Raw genomic sequence first — 22682 nt, forward strand, 5'->3', positions numbered from 1 at the left:
ATTTTCTATAGTCATAGGTACATATATACTTGTACTTACAATTCTAATTATTATGATAATCTCTAGTTCTCTCTAACTTTCTTAATACTTGTATGCTATATTATTTTTCTTATTCTTATATGATGTAAATTTGTCGATATTTCAAAATCTTCATTAGAAAATTATCTACTTTTTCAGAGATAATTTTGTTAATAATAAAATTAAAATAAGCAAAAATTAAGTGGGAAATCTACATTATAGTATACTTACATAAGCTAGTTTGTAAATATGGTTATAAATAACTAAATAAAGTTGAAATACTGGAAAAATAAGTAGGTTCTGATAAATATAGATAAGCTTCTATAATTTATTATATTTCATAATTATGAAGATTTCGTTTGACACTGTAACTAGAAGCAATTCAACAATGAAAAGTAACTAAGTGTTGATAAAGTTTAAGTTTATTGAAACATAAATGTCCTTTAGTAGGGAATAATTACAAACAAAGTCCAAACTTATTATAAAAGCAAATATATCTATCTTGTTGTATTTGAGGCTTAACATATAGAAATCTAAATTAATGAATTATGAAATTTGAACTAAAAGTGGTCGTGGTCATAGTAAAGTGTACAAATTTCAAATGTATTAGTATAAGATTTAAGTTTACTTATAGTTAATATAAACGAAATCTTATGAATTTCAAACTAAATATGATCTGCGCGAACATTCTAAAAGTAGGAGTTTTTTTCTAATTTATTCTAGATACTAAAATAATGAGGATACATTGGGAATGGCCAAATATTGAGGGTATATTATTTTGTAAATTTGATGGAGAGCTGGGTCCAATTGTATTATGTAAAGACCCAGTAGAAATATTTGGAGCAAATCAAGCATTATACTTTTCTTTAATAACAAGATATATGGTACCTGATGCTCACTTTTCTGGATCTGTTATTTCTTTCGTAATAGGAGGTAAATGGAGAGTTGTAGGTATGCCTATTGTAATACAAGATAATAAATATCTACGTAATAGCTTTCAGTTCACAGTTTGCATAGTAGTCAACAATATAAATTCTATACAACTCGAACTATTCAGTAGGCATATTGCCAAAATATTGGGATATGCTTTTAAACAGTTAGAAGAAGATTCTGGCACTGTTTACTCTTACTGTACTGGAATAAATGATAGCGAGACTAGAAATATTAGTGGAAAACTGAAATTGCAAATAAATGCTAAAGATTTGTCACATATCTTGCAAGAATGTCGGATTCAATTAAATAGATATCACAAGGTATGCATAGATATAAGTAAAAATGAAACCCTCTCATTTTATGTTAGAAACCCATCATATAAATGCAAAGTGCAATTAATAGATGTTCCTGTTCCACTTTATAAACATTTAATAAATATTAATCTACCAGGAATTGATATATCACTCATGCAAATAATTCCATATATAAATGGTAAAAATACCAGCTATGAAATTGCAAAATTATCACTCCTACCATTTGATAATGTTATTTTATGTTTGGAATACTTAATTTATTATGGACTGATTGGGATTATAGACATGTTTTCTTTAGATAATATGTATAGATATATTGGATATGACAATAAGGAATATGATAATACTGAAAACTTGTATATTTCTCTTTCTAATGAATGCTCAAATCTTTTTAATAATCATAAAAGAAATGGCTGTGTACGTACTTTCCAACAGAAATTTTCAGAAAATCTAGAAAATATGGAAGTAAAAGATATTCATCTATTCATTATTGAAGGTATATTAAAGCAGAAGATAAAGAGGATACATGAATATCCTATTATATTTAATAATAAGTCAAAATCAGAGAATCCCTCTCTAAATGAGTTCAAGAAATCTTGTTTGGGTTTACACTCATTAGATTATATTCAAATAATGTTTGGATATAATTCAAAAGAAGAAGTTATACAAGAACTCACTAATTCTATTGATCATGATGAGGAATTATATTGGGCTTACTATTGAGATATAATTTCAAAAGTTTCTAAGATTACTCACTATATAAAATTAAATATGTATTTCAGAATAAAAGTTTTAGATATATTCTATATAAGAATATTCGAAAATAGGATGAAACAAATGCTATTAACTAGGCATTTTCATTGGTACTTTTCAACAGTACCACAGATGTAAGCGCCTTTATTAAATCCATAATTGACAAGAGCTGTTGACATACAAAATAGATATACTTCCTCAAGATAGATGGATTTTATTGTTTATAATTACAAGGGATATGCAGAGTAGCTTTAGTAGAGATAATAAGCAAGCGCAAGTACCAATTTTGACTGATAAAGACGTAGATGAGATAGTAGTAGAGGGTAGTATGGAAATGTTTGATGATAGAACCTACGATTCAGAAGAATCAGGAAGTCAAAACTCCAATAGTAGTGATAGAAATAATGCAGACTTTTTAGATCGTGTAGTCGACCAATTTCATGGAAATAGAAGGTTGGGTGGAATGCACTCCTTGGGTAACGATGGAGAAGAGACTGGACCATTGCTTTATGGGAGTAATGAATCACAAAATATTAAGATGTTATCTAATATCCATAAAAGGCATCAAATAAATAGTAGTGATCATGTTAAGATTGGTGGAAGTAGAGAATTCTTAGAGGCTTTACAAGCAAAGACAAGAAAGTATATTACATTTGAGATAGGGCGTGGATATAGACGTTGTCTACTACTACAAACAGGAGAACTACTAAGATTGGTACATTCATATAATAAGGAGTGTGTATTACAAGATACTGTTCCAGGAGCTCTGAAATTGCGTGATTTGAGGCAAGTTGTAAGTATTGGTAGTTGTCAGAGACCTTCAATAGAAGTTCGTAAAAATTGTATACTAGTCAATGTCCCTCATTTCCGAGTCATAATACTGCATCAAAAAGTTCTTTTAATAGACTCTGGATACTTAAGATCACCACTAGAGTATCCGAGTTCTAGTATAAACATCAACAATTCAAATAATTCAGGTATTTTTAACAGAAAAAGTAATGACTTTATGAAATCTCAACTACAAACAACTCCATCGAGATATCCATTATCTGGTCAAGATATAGATGGGACTATTACTGTAAATTCTACTGTTCTGTCTCCTACTACTGATGTGATTGGTTCACCTAATTCCCAACATCAAAGACAAATTGATATGTACAATGATACAAATTATGACAATTCAATTAATATACCATGTAATAATGGTTCAAGTAATAGCTATTCAACTTTTTTCCCCAATTTTGGAATTGAATATACACCTATAGATGGCTTTGCTGACAAGACTATTACTTCGTCTGGATACCAATATATTCCTCCAGGAATTGAAGATGGTTTTCCACTATTAAGAAAATTGGAACACTTAGCAAATATTCCGAGTTCAACACCATTTGAATGTCTTGTATTGGAAACTATTTTGGTTGAATCGTGTAACATAATTAATAGACAAGTACGTCCTATTAGGGATTCAGTATTATATATATTGGATAGTTTTCAGAGTAGAAATCGTGAAACTAGACGATTACTAAATGCAGTATCAGAACTAAGGAGGAGGCTTAATGCTATAGAAGAATTAGCACAAGGGTTATTGAAAGCAATTACTGAAATGCTAGGAAATGAAGAAGATATGCAGAGATTAGAAATTTCTTATTACTGGACAAGACCCGAAGATTGGCAATATCCAAAAAATACACCATATCATGAGGAGGTAGAGAATGTATTGGAATGCTATGCCCAGGAAGTTGAAATGATGCTGCAGCAGATAGCATCTATTGGTGAGTCATTAGAAGATGCCTTAAAAGTACTAACACTAGAAATGTCTTCACTAAGGAATTCAATTATGAAAGCAGACTTAGGTTTATCTATAATTGCAACTATAGTGGGTTTCTGCGGTTTTTTCGTCGACTGTTTTGGTATGAACCTGAGAAGTGGTTTGGAAGAGGTGGGACCTGCACTATTTTGGTTCATTACTTGGGGTTTAGTAGCTCTTTGTGCTGCTGGAGCAATTGTTGTGTTAACTACATTCAGGAAGATTGACTTATAGGACTTCCTAGCAAAGTACAAGTTATAACTTAAAATTGAGTAATTTTTAATAAAATCTAATCATCTAAAATCTACTTGATTGAGTTTATTTATTTTCAATTGGCATACAACCAAGAAGCTCACGCAATGCCATTGTTACATAAGATGACTTTGGAAGTATACATGTAAATATTGCTGCTGTAATATTTGATTCACCTACATCAGAATTAATTACGTTAATGCCTGATTGACATATTGGATGAATTCTATTATATCCAGTGCAACTTTGATATCCTCTATTATCTAGAAGTATATCAAGGTCACTTTTTAATAATTTTGATTCTACAAAAAAATCTGACTTTGGATCTTCATTATTAGGGACTTTTTCGATAGCAATAAAATCTGCATATTTAGGTATAACAACTAAATTACGATAACTACCAGGTAATCCAATATTATCTTTTCCAATACTCATCCCTGTGTATTTCTGCCATATTTCAATATAAAACTCAAATAGATTTGGAGGGTAAATTATCTCATCTCCTGGAAGCGAAAGTACAATATCTTCAATATTGTACTTTGACAAATCTGTTTCATATTCAATCGCTATTATTGAATTATTAGTATATTTAGAGTTTATAGAAATATCCATATTATCTTCAAATTGCACGGAGTCGTTGGACTTACTAATAACTAAATCTCCAACAACAGGTTTCTTACCAAATTTCCTAATTCTTTCGCTTGCTACTATATTAAATATCAATGACTGTAATGAATGAATATATAACCAGTAAGATCCTTTAGGTATATGATCCAAACATCGTTTATATATATTTGGTGATATATCTAAATTATTATTAACTAGTGCCTTTTTGTCATTATTTTCCCCCTGTTTTTTGATCTCTCTTTGCAGATTAAGAACTAAATTCCTTTCTATGTATAAATGTGAACTAGCAAGCTCCAAGTACTTGCGAAAATCTCCACGTTTTATGTACTCAATTATTTCCATAGACTCCACATTTCCTTCGTTAGAAGCTTGTTTACTGTGGAGGTCATAGCCTAAAATAAGCTGAAATGCACTTTCCCAATTTTTCTTAACTAGCTCAATACCAATTTTATATGTTGGAATTTTACTTGTTCCAAATCTTTGCAAGCCATAATAATTTATAAATCCTTGAGACTTTATACTATCTACCAACATTTTAATCGTGTTAAAAGTAAGTTTAGTACATTTACTTTCATTTAAATTACCCTCTATTTCCGCCTTTTCACTCAGATTGTTAACTAAAAAAAGATTTCTAATAACCACATGAAATAAATTCCCATCCAAGTCACCAATCTTGATTGGTTTGTAACTTGGAATTATAGAACATATGCGTACATTCCTATCCCAAGCTTTTGAAAGTGTTGCATTTATCATTTGTTCTTTTGTAACTCTGTATGCAGAGGCTCTTTGTACTGTTATCCCTCGTCTATCTTTTAGTCCAGCAATTCCGAATGATTGATCGCTGCGTTGCAGACATTTACATAGCATATTAATGACATCCATTGTATCTCTGTTTTCTTTATATATATTGAAGTGGATATAATCAGGGATTGAACTATCCCATCTCTCATCACTATTCTTCCTGCTAAACATTTTTGCAATATAACTATCACGACGTCTTCTTTTATTTATATTTATTTCTAATGTATCTAAATTGTTATTATCGCTTATAATATCTGACTCTTGCAGAGTTTTATCTTTTAAATTCAAACCTCTTAGAGAATAGACATAGTGATTTGAAGGTTTCAGTATAAAATATTCATGATCTGCAGTTATACTGGAACTGTCCCCAATTTGTTCATCGTGCAGTCTTGTGTAAAATTTCTCACTATTAATAAAAGGTTGCAATTCATTTGATATATCCATAGATAAATAGATATCAAATTTCCTAAGTAAGAAACTGACTTCTTCGTCTACCTGGTTTATATTCGCTAGTTTTGTATCTTTTAAAATCTGAATAGTTGAGGTTTCAATTGTCTGAGATATTAAAAAAGGAAATTCTTTTTTAATTAAATGATGAAACTTCCTACGTCTCTCCTTAGCATCATTATACTGCTGAATAGTATGTCGTATATCATTTTTGTCTTTGTTAGTGTCATTATGTAGTAATACATTGCTGATTTCCTTCTTAATGTGAGAGGTCTGTATATGATTACATTTCATCTGGACTATAACTTGACAAATACTAGCTAATTTTCCCTTAGAATCAAGTTTTAGAAGCTTCGGTGTAATATCATCATTTTTGATAAGCTCTTTAATTAGTCCAAGGAGATTTATAAATGCAATGATACATTTTATACTCCTTTTAGTTATGCCAATTTCTTCCATAATATTATACAAATTATCACTAAGCTCAAAACTTAGGCCATCTAGTATTCCTTCTCCTGACAGAATTTTATTTTGTTGCTTAAAATCCTCTAAAATTTTGTGCTTATCCCATATTTCTGTTAAGTGGCATATTTCATTATTCAATGTCATCTCATAAACATGAAAATCTTCAAAATAGCGCTTAATATTACCTTTTATAGAAGTCTTTGTATCTCGTATATATTCGTGAATTCCATAGTCATCTTTCCTATCTTCAATATGTGACATTTGCTAAACAAGAAATTTTTAGTCTTATTGAGAGTATATAGAGAAGCATTCTATCTTTCAACAATGTAGAACGTGTTGCGCGTGATACTTGGCGTCATTTATACTTTGATTACTTAATCTATCTACTATGCCATCCTTCTAAAAACTTTGTTTATCGGAACATATGTTGTTTATATATTATTTATTCCAACTTCACACTTTCTTTAAAATTATTCTTAATTTTTGTATTAATACACTGCACATATATTAAAGAATACAATATAAAATCAGATGGTAATACTTGCTACAAGTTAAGGATTAATTGGGAATTCAGGCGACTATTACATTTGAGAAGTTAAATAGAGTATTTGATCAGTAATTTCCTTCTAATTACTGAGAATATAACGAAGATTCAGGGCTGAATACACAATAATCAAATATAGGTAAATCTTAGATATAGTTTATATCATATCTTGACTAGAAGTATCGACTTAAAATTATCATGATATATATCAAATATTATGTGTAAGGAATTGCAATATACAACTTTCAATGACTGCACAGCTATTTATACAATAGTATGCTGACAAATAAGTAATGACTTAATGCAATATTTCTTATTAAACCATCATGCACTAACAGGAACTAAAATTAGTGAAGTACACTTTCTTAAGTTCTAATTATATCTAGTATATTACTAGATTTATATTAAAAGGAATTGAATAGTCTAGTAGTAAATTAAATATACATCTTCAATACTAAAAGGAATTAAAATCAAGATCATGTGTATTTTTAAGAATTATATTTTGTAATCCAATGATTTTTAGTAGGTAGCTCATTAATGTTTATAAGGAGCGGAAGTTTCAGTCTAAAGTATTACTTTTAGCTATGTATAACTTAAAAATGGATAATAAGTGGCCACTTTTTAGTATGTTTCTTAAGTATGAAATGTTGGAATATTTAGTAGTCATTTTCAGTATCTTCATTTTTCAGACCGATTTATTTGTTTATTCAAATTCGCTCTCCAGCTTGCATTAGATTTACTACCTTTTTGTTGGCTAGATATTGATGAATTAAATAAGGGATTATTACCAATATTTTGAGCCAACATATTGCTTCTAAACAATACACTTCTTGTCTTATCAGAAATAACTTGAGATGCGTTACTAGTTCTATCAATCATTTCAACACGATTCCTTTCATAGTCCAATTTTCCATCGAGATGCAAATTTCTAATTAAATTTACTATCCATCTCTCAGTTTCTGTATTTGTCATATTTAACTCATGTGCAATAGTATCCAAATCTATTGATTTGTGTATACTACAATAAATTTCAAATATTAGTAATCTTGCATTACCCTGTATAAAATTACGAAGTGGGAACAGAAAATAATCATTCTCCATTATTGAGTTGCACTTTACAAGGATCTCTTGAGAAGAGTCAAAGTCAAAATCTACTAATAGTTTATGTAGTAATTCAGTAAATGAATCTCTATAGCTATTTCTATGGAATGACAGAGTATTCACAATACTATCTAAGACATCTTTATGACGTCTCATCAAAATTCCAAAGCAAGCCAAATATCTAAATAGATGAGGGCATATAATAGCAACTACTTGAAAATTTCTTTCAGATGCAAACCAGTCTAGAAATGGGCACCATGTATTGTTAGTTGGATTATTTGGATTTGAGTTTGTATCTATATTTGAATTTGTACTTCCTAATCCCATTATACCATGAGAATTATTTGTATAATTACTAGTTACCAAAGTTTTATCAGTATTGAATGAAGATTCACGTACATATTGATTGAATAGTGGAAATAAAGCCCAGTGTACTAACCAACTCTTATATAAATATACCTGCTTTGGATTTATCTTGTGAAATTCTCTTGATAGTGTATCATCTATTAATTGGAAATAGTTTAAATACATAGATGGCTGGATAGTATTCTCACCTAATGACAAGTTAGATACTATACCATTTGCTATTGAACCAAAGTAACACTCTATTCTAGTAGTTAAGGGTATTTCTATGTTTGTACACTCAGGTATGATCTTTAATAGTATATCCAGCATATTCTGAGACTCTTTATACCTCCCACTTAAATAATATAATCTAGATAATCTTAATAGCTGTTGAATTGGATTGGGTGGAAAAATAGACTGATTTGTCGAAATATTTGATGCACCAACAGAATTGCTCATAATTACTTCCTCAAACTCTATATTCTCATTATTACAGCTACTGATGTACCACTGTTGAAGCTCAGTCAAAGATTTACGCTTTAAACTTCGGCTAGATTCATCATGTATGTCTTTCCATCTCTTCAATGTTGTTATAAATGCTTTTAATGACTGCGCCAAAGATTCCATTGTTTCAGTGTTCTCTATCTCCTTTGCAAGTGTTTCAGCTAGATCTACTGAATCCAACTTCCTCATCTCATCATACAAATGGGTAGTCTTTAAGATTTGCACCTCCATCGATAGTACAGACTTCTCGTAATATATATTTCTCCCTTTGAGCCACTTGACAATGTAAAGTAGCATCTTAGAGTCCATATATGGTGAAATTAAGTTGATATTGTCATAATTCTCAGTATATCCATCTTTATATATATCTGCCATCTTATTTGTCAAAACTCCTATAATCAAGCTGAAGTTAGGAGTTTTTTAGTTACTAAATATTCTAGGTCCTAATATGAGACAGCCCGCCTAAATGTAGCGGTTATCTCTTTTCTTTTTTTTGGAAGGAGTTGCAACCTTGACTTTCACTTTAACAAGTAAACTTTAGTAAATAAGTAGTAATACTAATTTTAATATACTCATAAAGCAGTATAATCTAGCTAACCAAATATAGAAGTTAGTGCATAAATCCAAAGAAATGAAATTTCACCATGAGATTAGGAATTCCATAGATTACGCGGGATTCTCTGGAAACACAAACATCCGATACCCTTAAAGTAATATATGCAACTTCAGATGCAGAAAAAAATAAGAGCTTTCAAAACCTGAAGGAGATTGCATTAGTTATTAATTTTTGTGTGTGCCTCTAAAGAATAGACCTTTTGAAAAGCCCTCTGTAGTGCCACATCTTAGACAAGCTATCTCAAATCTAAAGTTCATTGCAAGGAAAAATTAGAGGTAGTATATACCAATATTCAGAAGTTAGTATATTTAGATTTTGTATATGTACATTAAAAAGTTGCAATGTGGCTTTATACAGTAGATATAATCTTATTCCTTATTTTGGATGCAGTAATTATGCAGCAAGCTATGAAGATGAGATCCAGTTACTATCATGATATACAATTAATTAATGTTCCTTCAATATCACATCGTTCAAGAACATGTTTTATATTGCTATGCTTAATTGCAAATATTACAAGAACACTTTCTATATTTATTTTGGATGTAACATGGTTTCCAATAGCTGGATATAGTAGTATATCCTATAAAAACACTGATTTGGAAATGTGGTCATTCTGCTTATTAAGGACATTTCCATGCCTGCTACATCTTTCATCTTACTCTGTAGTAATATTATTTTGGGCACATGTATATTATACAGCTATTCTCATAAATACTCCATATATGGTTTTTTTTTTTGTAGTTACAAACATCATAGTATATATGCTATATATAGTTACTGCAATACTTTTTTTGGTCCTTAACCACTTACTAACTTTTATCCCATATGCTTTATTTCTAATTGGAATATTATATATATTAGTATCAATATCACTTCTTTATTTTGGATGGAAAGTAACTTCTCATTTATCGAGACGTACTTCAAGTGGAACAGTTCTCAGATATAATGTCATTCAACGGGTATTATTCTTGACAGTATTTTGCCCATTACTACTTATTTGTCGCGGATCTTTATCTATAATGCAAGCAGTCTATCATATTACTGGTTTACCGGTAAATTTACAAATTATTGACAATTCTCCTTTGGGTGATACTTGTTTGTTTCTAGCTACTGAATTGTTGCCATCTATAATTGTATTGGTGTCATTTTGGCAAAAGAGATCTCCTCCAACATTGACTATATCAGCAAGAGGACTTGGGTTTACTTCAGGAGTCTTTAATACTGGCATACATAATAATGAACCAAGTCAATTTGCTCTTGCAGCTACTATGCCACTTATTCAACCAACATCCAATTGGAATGCTCAAACAGAAAAAATATAAGTTATAGTGAAACTTTGGATTATCTTTAAAAGTTCTATAAATTATATGATGTAGTTTAAACATCACTATTCAGATTGCTAATAATAAATCAATAATATATTTACTGTATTTAATATAAGTCCAATAAGTTTATATTGTGTAGTTAACTATGGAATATTCACGATTAAGATACTTTTCTAGAGGAAAAAATGATGCACAGACAGTTTTAACATGATCAAATATCCTTCCATTTAGCTGGTATTGAGCTCTTCTAGCACTTGTTATGTCTGCAAAATATATAAAAATTTTCCCAGCTCCATTACAGTATAAGTTTTCTCTACTTTTAGGCCGTGGGCTGAAGATCTCTAAAATAGTACCAAATTTCTCTGCCTCAGTTTTTACAGAATCTAATATTGAATGATATTCTTGATCATCTAGTAATTCTTCAGGCTGAATTATATTTAAGAGTTGTACGACCTTACTTGGAGTTTCTCCAACTTTTTTTGAAGCACAAAGAATTAGTCCAATTATTGGGCTGCTTAAAAGTTTATATGACATACTTTTAGTTAAACTTGTAACTGGTTTGTATTCTCTTGGTGTGATAAAGGATATAACGGAAGCTTGATTCGAAGGTGTTGTGGAGGATATTGGTAGACTTGTTGAGTTAAGACTTACATTATTATTTGACTTAGCTAAGATTCCACTACTGAGTTGAATATTCCATACTCCATTTTTGGTACCCTCTATAGGTCTTCCATGAAACTTCTCAACAGCCTTGTTGCAGTTTAAGCTATCTTCGAATTCAAAGCTACCAACTCCTTTTGGTACTCCCGTTATTGGATCATATATAACTACCAACGTCTTTATTGGTCCAATAGTTTCTAATTGTTTACGAAGAGATTCTTCACTAATGTCTATTGGCAAATCTTTTAAAATACACTTTTCGGTTGAAATTTGTTTTGATTCAGGTTTATCTAGTACTATCTGAAATGTGTTAATAGGATCACCTTCTGGTGGAGGGATATATTCTTTGGGTCTTCTACATATAAGTTTACTTGAAGATGTACCAATTGGAATTCCATTTAGTTTAAGACAAAGTAATGTGTAAATGATAGTTTGAAGCTCTACACGAAAAGTTCTACTAATCCCATGGTTAAATGAAGAACCCCCACTTTTACTTCCTGCATTTGAAGAATATATATTGTGTATTGTACTATTATTGTCATTTACAGTTAATTGAGCATCTTCACATGTAATTTCTTTAATTGATGAGATAAACGTGTTTAAACTATCAGCGGGCTTACCTTGTAAAGCACATATAGCACCACACAAGAATGTAGATAATGTTTGAGAGTTGAACAACATTGGGACCTTCTCAACTATAACAGTTCGATTTATTGGATCTCCAGAGGGATCCCCTTGATCCCATCTAATTCTCCTCCTTCTTTTTATAGTGACGTCATTCAAAGCTTCAGACATACTATAATAAATAACTATTTAATTACTTAATATTTATTTTAATTATTCATATTATATTTTTTTAAAGTCAAGATAACATATATACCACTTTAGACTGGGTAACTGGAGGTACTTATGCTGGAGCGCCAGTGCGTCTGATTTATTTATGATTCTACTTAGTAGAGCCCCTTTTTTTTTTCTAAATACACAATATGTACTCAAATTGGGTTAATAGCACTTCAAACAGTGAATATACAAACAATATTCTTCTCAAAAATATCGGCTGGATAATGTATAAAATGGATACTAGACCAGATAACTTTAGTGTGATAGAAGATGCACTTGATATCATGCTTAGGTATATTGAAATATTAGCTAATACTGCAAGTCAGTACAGTCAAGTAGCAGGGAGGACTGAAACAAATATAGTAGATATACAGAAGGCACTTGAACATTTTGATTGGAAACGCTATGATGCGATATTTAACAAAGATGTTAACGATATTAAGAAAGTAGGTGAATTTCCCGGAAAATTCCCTCCATATATCAAGTCTCTCCATCCTACTTTACAAAGTGATACTGAGCCAGCTTGGGAATCTGTGATAAACAATAAGAATGAAACTGAATCACAATCTAACCATCTTATTGATATAGAATTATATGAGTTTACAGATTCTATACCTAAACATATACCTAGTTTTTTACCAATATATCCACCAAAATTAACTTATAGCTCAAATAGTACAAATAGTCATTGTTAAAGATATCAGACACTAGTTACTATGTACTGTTTTGATCAATCTTTTGCCTGACTTGTCTTATACTTAACTCATTATCAGTCTCATCAATTTTTTGTCTCTTATGTGATTGATTAATTGTATTAATAGCGATTTCATCAATATCACTCTCACTGCCTTCTATATCATTGAGTAGTTTATTTCGATCTGCACTTTTTAGACTTCCTATAACTATTTTGTAGGGTTCATCGGCTGTATTATTCAGAAATACTTCAGTATTTGACATGTCAGATAATAACTCATCAATTTGAACTAGTACATCACACTGAAATTCTCCTTGTGAATAGTCTGTTACAGTTAAAATTTTTCCATTCATAAACTTCCACTCCTGCAAAGTCTTCTGCCCACTTGTTTGCAAGAATTTACCTTGCTCCATTTCATCAGGATCCCAAATACACTTTTGATCAAATTCAATAAAGGGATCAATTAAACCTAAATGTCTGGATAATATATCTTTCACAAATTGTTGCAAAGTCCACTTAGAAAAACTCCGAATTGTCACAGTAACAAGTTGTTGAGAGCAGGCTAAACACCTTGATGAACTTTGTTCCAGTTCTTCTGGACATAATAAATACCTCCCCATGGGATTGTTTTTAATCCATACAAATCTGGATTTACCATAATTTGATTTATTTCCTATATTATTTTCTATTAAATTTTCTTTCTTTATTGTTAAATCTCTACTCATTAACATGAGCAATTGTAGAACTTGGACACCTGCAACAATAGCATTTGTTGAAGCTACTGCTGGAATAATTGAACCAGCTATTGATTGACAAGTCCAATAAGACTGCAATGGGATATTAAAATTGTAACATCTTAAATTACAGCTAGCAGTCACAAACTCCATGCAAACTTCATTATCTTTATCAAATTCCATTGAACTAGTTCCAATTTCATCATATTTTTCACTCAAAAGCTTCTCTATACTGTGATAAAACATCTTAGCATATTCAAATATGCTTAAAACTCTTTGAGATGGAATAACTGTATTATCAGCAAATTTGCATTGAGTCTTCTCATTTAAATTTTCTTTCCATCTCTCCCCAAAAATCATTTCAGCATTCCAATGCAAAGGTTTTGGTAGTTCTCTTTTTTTTTCCTCCCATAACTGCTTGTTTTCACAAGACTTCACGATCTCATCGTGAAATAGATAATTAAATATTTTTTCAGCATATCTACGAATTTTAATCTCTGAAACCTCCTCATCCAATGGAAATTGAATATGTGCAGCCATATCATTCAATAAATTTTCTGAGTTAGTTCTAGTTTTAGTTCTTAATCCAAATGCTAACTCAAACAAATATTTTGACCAAGTAATGCAGTGTTCAGGCTTTTCAGGAGTAGATCTTATTGTACATACAGCATACGACTTTGGTACAGGAGGTGGTCTGCATTCGTAGCAGGTAGTTTCTCTAGGTATTATTGGATGTACTTGACCATTATATCCCGCACTTCCAGCATCTATTAGTTTTACTCCGCTGCTTAAACACAGTCTGTTAACATATCGCCTAGCATCCACATTATCCAAAGCATTAAGAACCACTTTAAATTGGCTAAAGAAATCGGCATTGTAATCTTTAATATTTCCTACCAATCCAATTATATTTATCTTACTCTCATCATTACTTTTATATCTGCAATTTTTGCTTATTTCATTTCCTTCATTAGCAACAACTATAGATTTTGATTTCCCGACATGTTTTCTCCTAAACAAAAATTGACGATTTAAGTTACTGATATCTATTGTATCTAAATCTATTATAGTAATATTTAAAAAACCACATAGTGCTAGACACTTAATTACTTCGCATCCTATTCCTCCTCCTCCTACAACTAAAATAGGGTAAGTTGGAATTAAAGAAAATATATCATTCCCAACTATACTTTTTACGTTATCAAATTCTCCCATTAAGATAGTTATTACGAGAAATTTCGACTGATTTCTGATTAGTTATTTGCTTATTGAATTTTCAAAAGCAAAGGTAATCATTTGAAATTGCAAAACCTTGCAGACTATCTCAGCGCTAAAACATCAAAAGTATGAGTGTGACTTGCTTAAATAGGCTAATAAGACTGTATAGATTGACACTTTAAAGAAAATGAATAATAATTGGAAATAATTCAAATATTATGATCAAATCATGAGTGTACTTATTGGATTATTATTTTCATGGGATTATTTGTTTGACTATTATTTCTAGATGTAGTAGTATTTTGTCTGATCATACAATAGCAGCAACTTGAAAACATTGCAATACCATACATAAAAAATATAGGACCTGTAAGGTAAAGTAGAGTGATTATTCCTGCACTATGTGGATCATATTTATATTTTAAGGCACCAAATGGAAATAGATCAATAATATCCATTATAGCTCCAATAAATACTGGAGCCATAAGAAATCCAAATAGGTTAAATATAAATTGAGCTAGTGCAGTGGCCATAGGACGTATATGGGATGATACACATTTCATAGAAACAATCAAAGACATAGGTAAAGTACCTGTGAGAAAAAATAGTGCAATTGTTATTCCCCATACAAAAGCTATATAGGATCTAGTTTTGAGGATAGACATAGAGGCAATAAATCCAAATAGTGAGAAAAAAAAGCAGAAAGTTAATATCCAACCAAATCCTTGTGGTCTATACTCATTGAGTATATCACCTGTTATTCCACCAAAATAAACGCCTAATGTAGGTCCAATAAGAAATACACAAAATACTGTAAATATTGCTGAAAATCTATCAATTAAGATAACTTGTGTGAGATATTGATTCATCCAAAAAATTAATCCAGTTACAAAACAATAAACTCCACATGTAGATAAGGTTGTAAATATATATATAGGATTACTACAAATTTCACTGAGTTCTTCTTTCTTGTTTACAATATCACCTTTTCTAGTCATTGATGGCAAGAGTAGAATACTAGACCTCTGAAGTTTACTTCCTCTTTGGTAATTGACTTTATTTATATTGGGATTTGTTATAGGTTTAACTGAAAGATCATTATTTGCATCTGTAGAACGCTGAACTGTAACTCCTGAAACTAAAAGTCCTGTAGTTCGGGAGTTATCAGAATTAAAACTAGAATATTCCTGTCCAATATCAAGTATATTGGCTGGAAAAAGAGTTATAATAGCTATAATCGGGATAATTACGATGAATTGTATGAGAAATGGCCCTCTCCATGATAAGATACTGGTTATAAATCTGTCAGTGTAGGTAGAGTTTATATTGATAAAAATATCTTCTGTAGTAAAACATGTTAATATTCCTCCTAGTAAATACCCAGAGAGTATTCCAAGCATGCCAGATAATTGTTGATAGGCTAACCATGATGTTATATTAGATTTAGGTGCATATTGATCAACCCATAGAGGAATGTATACAATAACAACAGCCTGAAAAAATCCGGTAAAGAATCTAGCTGCGTATATTTCTCCAAGTGAATCAGCTTTAAAAGAATATAGGCAAGTTAAATTAATCATAATGAGAGATGATAACAAGAGTACTTTGGATTTTATAATTGGTAGGAATATGCCTGTAACTAAGCTACCAATCAAAAAACCCATATATACCATTGATCCTATGATACTTGATTGTGTGTATCCTACTCCAAACGATTTTTCTATCCATTCTAAGTTACAAGCAACGAAGCCGTGATCCATACAGACTACAATGGATAGTGCCACTGTAACAAAAAATTGGAGTTTAATCAATTTCCTATCGATGTTAGAGCTCCTTGATTGTTCCCCAGTTATTAAATAATTCTCATCAGATATCATTTCTCCTTCAAATAAAGACATGTATAGACCTTGTAATGTGGGAAACGAAGATCTAGAGGATCTTTTTGTCTCTGAAAGTAAAGATATACTATCCCTTTCACCTATTAAAGGCATGATTAATTGAATACGAACGATATTAATGTTAATTAAAATGTACAATTTTAAGATTTCTATATTATGAAAAGCTAGTATTTAAAAAAGAAATCAGGTCCAGCATAATCCCTCTTCCCCTCTTGAGTTATGGCCCAGAGAACAGTATAGACCTTTTTAAAAATCATGAACATATGCAATTCCACAGAATTAATAATATTTATACAAAACACACAGCTCTAGATAATTTTTAGGACAAAATTTATGAAGTATGTACTTAATCTTGGTATAGTACTAGTAAATAATGTCTAAAAACATGTTAATATTGCTTAGGGTATTACTATTTTAGCGGGAATTATGATGCTAAATGTGTAATAACTAACTATTTCATTTCAGCCTCTGTAACTTTTTGGGCTTCTATTAAACGAACGAATTCATCAGTTTTTTCTTCAGTAAGAAAGTGGCAACCATTCTGATCTATCACAGCCACCTCCATGTTTCTAGAACCCGATTCAACAACTTCTAGTAAACCCCTTACAGCTAGACTAGTAGCATCATCTCTTGATAGATTTTCTGTGTAATTCTTCTCAAAAAACTCCTGTACAGTTTTAGAATTCTGCCCAATTGCTTGAGCTTTCCACTCGAGGGCAATTCCAGACGGATCTGTTTGGTATAAGCCTGGGTTTCCATTTACATGACAACCAGCAATCAAAGTAGAAATGCCAAATGGGCGTACTCCACCTTTATGCGTATACTTCTGTTGTTGCTGAGCAATATACCTTGCTACATAGTCTACTGGTGGAGCATCTTCCACATTCAACCTATAACTTTGACATTCTATACGTACTTTATTTATTAATACTCTAGCATCAGCATGGAGTCCTGCGAATGCTAAACATGTATTTTCATCAACTAGTAAAAGTTTCTTAGCACTTCTTGAATCTTGTAATTTTGCTGCTGCTTTTCTTTCTACAGCTAATACAACACAATCAACTCCACGAACTCCTACAGCTCCATAGCCTTTCCTGACAGCTTCCATTGCGTACTCCACTTGTAATAAATGGCCATCAGGAGAGAAAACAGTTATTGCACGATCATAGCCTGACATCAATATTTTAAAGATATTTTCTGTGGAAGTGAGTTAATTTTTAAAGTAGAACTTTTACTCTGTATTATTTTCTTTGGCTATTTTAAATCTCCCTAGTGAGGGGTGTACGGATATATTTAAGTGTAGAAACCCCGCAAAAGAAAGAAAAATGAAACCAAGTATGAAGACCTACTATTATATAGGTTTTAATAGAGCTGCAGATATCTTAACAACTCCTAAATTATTAGCATATAAATTAATATTAAGTATTTTTATAGTCTATTATGTAGCTAGAAGGCATGAACAGTGTTTTGTATTTGGTAAATGGTGAATTAAGCAATTTGGATACATGTTATTATTGTGAGTCCTGTAATAAAATTATAAATGGAGTCGAGACTAACTTAGAAATAGAATCTTACTACTGTCCGAATTGCCTAGATAATATCCCATCCAGTGAAGCCTTTGAGACTAATTTTTGTTGTTCAAGATGTTTTGATTGTCCTAGATGTTCCAGTACTCTTGTAAACATTGACAGTTCAACTATGATAAACAATGAAGTTTTTAATAAATACCAAACTAATCTAGTTAGACCATTTATGTATTGTAGTCACTGTAATTGGTCTTTCCCAAATATCAATAATAGCTCAGCGGATATTTTTGAAAATTTATTTAATCTAAAGATGGATTTATTTCAATCAAAATCTACCGAGGATTTTGCCTCAAAACTGTCTACATTTGGCCAATTTGAATTGGATAAAACAAAGAGACATATAAAGTACATAAAAAATAGGATAGAATCAAGAGCACGAGTAGAATATGACACAAAACTAAAAATAGGATTAGGAATGACTCACACAACACTAGAAATGAACATGGACAAGTCACTAAACCAGGAGGAAAATATTAGAGATGGGCACTGGAGTATTAGTGATTTAGAGAATGACTTAATACAGAAGAGTTCAAGATGCAATAGTAAAGATATATGGGTTAATACTCCAATAATTAAACAACATTTCAGCTGTAAATATCTAGATAATTATCAACCTAGTAAATTTAATGGTCTAAGCTTGTTTCAATATTTGAAAAACCCTCAATTTATAAACCTAAAATATATGATCAAAAATAGTTCAATATGTACCAACTTATTCTACAATATTCCTTGTAGAAAACACTTAATGGTTCAGATATCCAAGAGATGTAATATTTGTCGACGTTTTGTTACAAAGGCACAGTTAAATCCTCTAGCTCAACCTTCATATCGTATTAACCTTTCTGCTAGTTTATTTATTCCAAATTTAAGTGTCGTATATAGTGAAAAGAATCCCATATATAAAGATAACGGAATTACCCAGATTGTTACTTTGCAAATAGTAAACTATATGGATAAACAGATTCAATTAAACTGGATACCTAAAAATTCTGAAAATGAAGAATTCAATGATCCAGAAATAAGTATTAACAATATTATTGTTGATATAGAACCTAAATCTATTATTTTATGGTCTAAATGGGATCCTTCAATTGATCAATTACCTCCTGATAAAACACAAAATACCTTTGATGGCTCTACAATATTAACGGATATACGGAATCGCAATAAATCTGAGATAACCGTTAAAATACAACATAAATCCAAGATATTTGAGAACAGACTTTCAGATAAAAAACATACTGAAGGTATAAATTTCCTTTTACATGGAAATACAACTTTTCAGACCCCTACTGCTAATAATGTAACCCTAGAATTTTGTGTCTACATTGACTTAAAGTAGGTTTTCCAGCAATATTAACTCTAAGAAATACAATATATTCTTAAAAATTTATCTTTACTTTAAATATATATATATATATATATATATATACATCAAGTTTTAGCACTAATTAGTAGGCATTCAACCTAAAAAGCCTTCTTTAACTTTGCAGGAATTATTGAGAATTTCAAAAAATCGTCGGAGCTAATCAAGCCTAGACAGTATTTAAGTTTCTAATATTCTAACTAAATAATCAAGTTGTTAAGACAAATGACATAACTCTCAACTCCTGATTAAGCTGAGTTACTATCAATAGATTATAACTTTAAATAAAACAATCACCTTATGTTACCTCTTGAAATAGTCATTTAATGATTGGGAATTATAACCAACCTATTGACAGAAAATATTATTAAAAAAAGAAGCTTGAATGGAACAAAAGTAATGTAAAGGAAATTAATAATACAATGATCGAGAAGCTCGTTTTTTCTTATAAATAATTATGCTACATATTCCAATCAGACATATGATAATAATACTACCACATATAAATAATATAAGAGTATGTGTTGAATCCTCTGCATTTGATATATTTAGTAAGGCTGGATGACCAGCGAAATTTGTCTCTAGATCCCTAGATGATACAACTTGTCCGTTCTGACTTGATCTTAACATTACTGCTGTTTGTGGACTTTCTACATCAGCTTCTCCACCTAACTTATTTTGTTTTAGCATTGCTTCAGTATAGGGAACATTTTCTAAACTATGTAGTGGCTCTGGAGCAAAAGCCAGCTCATTTGTTTCAGCTTCCTTTTCGATATCTTGTGGCAAAGTTATCGACATTGTTTCCAATATTTGAGCAGTAGGATCTACATGGCGTCTTCCAGCTGTGGTATAACATAAAATTCGGGTACTTTTCTTCCCATTATACAACTTACACTCTTTTTGGCTCTCTGCTCTTGGTAGCATCCGAAAATTTATTGCCTCAAGAGAAAGCCATAAGAAATCCTCACATTGACGGCCACATCTACTATAGCACTCAGAGCAGGCATCTGGAGTTGTTGGGTCACATCCATGCATTCCATAGTCTTCACAATTTGGTATTGGCCTTTCAAAAGACTTTTTAGCTTGATCTTCTAAGACTCGTACTTGTTTAGATAGATGCTGCTTTTTCTTAAATACATTCTTTATGTTCCAGCTATCTATATAATTGAATCCAGAGAGAAATATCAACAAGATAAAGATCTTGTTATAGACGTAAATATACATATTCTCTCTTTAGTCCAATAAAAGCCTAGAATTGACTTTCTTGATGATATACATTCACTCTAGTTTTTAACTAGTACATTTTTGTTTCCTCTTTTTTTTTTTTTTTTTTTAAAAAAAAAAAAAAAGAAAATTAAATACAAAGCTAAATAAATGCTATTACAATAGCACACTGGACTACTTTATGCGCACACAAGCCTAGATATTACTTCCACTCACTGTTGCCAAAAATACAATAAATACTAAAACCTTTGAGCAATAAAGAATTTATAGCCTCTTCTCTACATAATTTAACATTTCATTGTATGCATTTGATAAAATATTAAATGCTTCACCTGACTTTGGATGACAATTCTTGTCAGGATGAATCTGTTTAGCTTTTATACGAAAAAAGCGTTTAATATGATTCAATACTGAATTCTTATCACCTAGTGACATATCTCGAGGTATTCCAAATATTTGGAATGGATCATCTTTCCATGCTATTACAGACATTACTGCATAGGCTGATTCATAAGTTAAATTGGGATACATCTTTATGCAGGCTAAGGAATCCTTCTCAATGCCCATAGAAGTCTTACTTAATACTCTATTCACATATATCTCTTTAGCTGCTGCTAAAAGTTCCCCTTGTTTTTTTCTATAAGCCTCTTCTCTTATTGAATCTAATTTTGCAGCATTAGTTTTATAAGTTGGAGAGAGAAATTTCTCTGAAGAACAAATTTGACATCCTACTGAAACATCTTCAAGCTTACAAGCAAACTTATGACCCATATTACATTTTAGCCAAATACGAATACCTTCAATACTACAGGAGCTATCAATATTTTCTATTCCAATGAAACTCTTTCCTGTAGTCCTTTTTAATTTGCTCCGAATACGCTCTTCCAGATCTAAGCATTCAGGGCACTTCTGAAGTCGACGACCTCCTTTCCATCCGTGAAAGTTACAAATTAGCTTTTGAAAATCGTAAGGATTACTTCTATGTACTTGGCTTCTTTCATTACACTGTCTAATATCTGTGACTTTAACACTTCTAACCTGCTCTGCATCGTCATATTTATTATTGATAGTACCTTCTTGTAAACTTTTCTTCATTTAAGTTAGCTGTTTCTAAACATCTTTAGTAAAGTTTAACGAGTAGCAGCAAAGTTTTAATATTAAATATTTGTGGCGCTTATAAGTTCTACTTGTAGGAACCTTGGCGCAAATGTTTATCACTCCTGTTTTCAAAAGTATAACGCGCTGTATTTGTTATTAGTGGGTTTTATATTTTGCATTTGGGACTTGTGTAATTACAAATCTGATTGAACTAAAAAAAAATAATTACAGGTACAATAGAGAATTTTTTAAAAAATAATGGGAAATAAAGATAATCTACTTTGTGAATCTCTAAGGAAATATGAAGATCTTACAGTAGAAGAGTTTATACTTAACAAATTACGAGAATGCGTAAGTACATAATAGAGGTATATTCAATATTTCAATAAAAAAAAAGTAACTAACTTTAATATATATTTATAGAATAAAGAAGTAGAAAGCAATTCTAAATCATATATTTGTGAACTTAATCAAAGAATAGAGAAAGCTTTGAAGCCTAGCAATAAAAT

General features: G+C 30.8%; 13 protein-coding genes across 13 annotated transcripts, besides 5 other annotated features; 5 read left to right on the forward strand and 8 right to left on the reverse strand.

Moving 5' to 3' along the window:
- Positions 1-179: 179 nt before the first annotated feature.
- Positions 180-209: a sequence feature (AT_rich).
- Positions 210-752: 543 nt separating this feature from the next.
- Positions 753-1988, forward strand: CMU_013300 (uncharacterized protein; the record flags this gene model as incomplete). Its single annotated transcript, XM_002140968.1, has 1 exon — positions 753-1988. The coding sequence occupies one exon, from the start codon at positions 753-755 to the stop codon at positions 1986-1988; it is 1236 nt and encodes a 411-aa protein (XP_002141004.1).
- A 268-nt stretch (positions 1989-2256) lies between these two features.
- CMU_013310 (CorA-like Mg2+ transporter domain-containing protein) lies at positions 2257-4059 on the forward strand (the record flags this gene model as incomplete). Its single annotated transcript, XM_002140969.1, has 1 exon — positions 2257-4059. The coding sequence occupies one exon, from the start codon at positions 2257-2259 to the stop codon at positions 4057-4059; it is 1803 nt and encodes a 600-aa protein (XP_002141005.1).
- Positions 4060-4143: 84 nt separating this feature from the next.
- CMU_013320 (tRNA pseudouridine synthase D family protein) lies at positions 4144-6678 on the reverse strand (the record flags this gene model as incomplete). The annotated part of the gene is made up of 1 exon (XM_002140970.1): positions 4144-6678. The coding sequence occupies one exon, from the start codon at positions 6676-6678 to the stop codon at positions 4144-4146; it is 2535 nt and encodes an 844-aa protein (XP_002141006.1).
- Positions 6679-7639: 961 nt separating this feature from the next.
- On the reverse strand, positions 7640-9286 carry CMU_013330 (PCI domain-containing protein; the record flags this gene model as incomplete). The annotated part of the gene is made up of 1 exon (XM_002140971.1): positions 7640-9286. One exon carries the CDS (start codon positions 9284-9286, stop codon positions 7640-7642), a length of 1647 nt encoding a protein of 548 aa, XP_002141007.1.
- A 582-nt stretch (positions 9287-9868) lies between these two features.
- On the forward strand, positions 9869-10852 carry CMU_013340 (uncharacterized protein; the record flags this gene model as incomplete). The annotated part of the gene is made up of 1 exon (XM_002140972.1): positions 9869-10852. The coding sequence occupies one exon, from the start codon at positions 9869-9871 to the stop codon at positions 10850-10852; it is 984 nt and encodes a 327-aa protein (XP_002141008.1).
- A 129-nt stretch (positions 10853-10981) lies between these two features.
- CMU_013350 (RNA recognition motif. family protein) lies at positions 10982-12310 on the reverse strand (the record flags this gene model as incomplete). The annotated part of the gene is made up of 1 exon (XM_002140973.1): positions 10982-12310. One exon carries the CDS (start codon positions 12308-12310, stop codon positions 10982-10984), a length of 1329 nt encoding a protein of 442 aa, XP_002141009.1.
- Positions 12311-12312: 2 nt separating this feature from the next.
- Positions 12313-12376: a sequence feature (AT_rich).
- Positions 12377-12501: 125 nt separating this feature from the next.
- Positions 12502-13050, forward strand: CMU_013360 (uncharacterized protein; the record flags this gene model as incomplete). The annotated part of the gene is made up of 1 exon (XM_002140974.1): positions 12502-13050. The coding sequence occupies one exon, from the start codon at positions 12502-12504 to the stop codon at positions 13048-13050; it is 549 nt and encodes a 182-aa protein (XP_002141010.1).
- Positions 13051-13069: 19 nt separating this feature from the next.
- Positions 13070-14998, reverse strand: CMU_013370 (ubiquitin-activating enzyme, putative; the record flags this gene model as incomplete). Its single annotated transcript, XM_002140975.1, has 1 exon — positions 13070-14998. The coding sequence occupies one exon, from the start codon at positions 14996-14998 to the stop codon at positions 13070-13072; it is 1929 nt and encodes a 642-aa protein (XP_002141011.1).
- A 242-nt stretch (positions 14999-15240) lies between these two features.
- On the reverse strand, positions 15241-16992 carry CMU_013380 (major facilitator superfamily transporter; the record flags this gene model as incomplete). Its single annotated transcript, XM_002140976.1, has 1 exon — positions 15241-16992. One exon carries the CDS (start codon positions 16990-16992, stop codon positions 15241-15243), a length of 1752 nt encoding a protein of 583 aa, XP_002141012.1.
- A 358-nt stretch (positions 16993-17350) lies between these two features.
- Positions 17351-18076, reverse strand: CMU_013390 (proteasome subunit alpha type 7, putative; the record flags this gene model as incomplete). The annotated part of the gene is made up of 1 exon (XM_002140977.1): positions 17351-18076. The coding sequence occupies one exon, from the start codon at positions 18074-18076 to the stop codon at positions 17351-17353; it is 726 nt and encodes a 241-aa protein (XP_002141013.1).
- A 228-nt stretch (positions 18077-18304) lies between these two features.
- Positions 18305-18332: a sequence feature (AT_rich).
- Positions 18333-18354: 22 nt separating this feature from the next.
- Positions 18355-19827, forward strand: CMU_013400 (uncharacterized protein; the record flags this gene model as incomplete). Its single annotated transcript, XM_002140978.1, has 1 exon — positions 18355-19827. The coding sequence occupies one exon, from the start codon at positions 18355-18357 to the stop codon at positions 19825-19827; it is 1473 nt and encodes a 490-aa protein (XP_002141014.1).
- Positions 19828-19890: 63 nt separating this feature from the next.
- Positions 19891-19920: a microsatellite.
- Positions 19921-20262: 342 nt separating this feature from the next.
- Positions 20263-21075, reverse strand: CMU_013410 (uncharacterized protein; the record flags this gene model as incomplete). The annotated part of the gene is made up of 1 exon (XM_002140979.1): positions 20263-21075. One exon carries the CDS (start codon positions 21073-21075, stop codon positions 20263-20265), a length of 813 nt encoding a protein of 270 aa, XP_002141015.1.
- Positions 21076-21153: 78 nt separating this feature from the next.
- Positions 21154-21185: a microsatellite.
- A 154-nt stretch (positions 21186-21339) lies between these two features.
- Positions 21340-22170, reverse strand: CMU_013420 (DnaJ domain-containing protein; the record flags this gene model as incomplete). The annotated part of the gene is made up of 1 exon (XM_002140980.1): positions 21340-22170. The coding sequence occupies one exon, from the start codon at positions 22168-22170 to the stop codon at positions 21340-21342; it is 831 nt and encodes a 276-aa protein (XP_002141016.1).
- Positions 22171-22682: the final 512 nt, after the last annotated feature.

The sequence above is a fragment of the Cryptosporidium muris genome, genomic scaffold, assembly GCF_000006515.1.
Source record: "Cryptosporidium muris RN66 scf_1106632373475 genomic scaffold, whole genome shotgun sequence".
NCBI classification, from domain to species: domain Eukaryota; phylum Apicomplexa; class Conoidasida; order Eucoccidiorida; family Cryptosporidiidae; genus Cryptosporidium; species Cryptosporidium muris.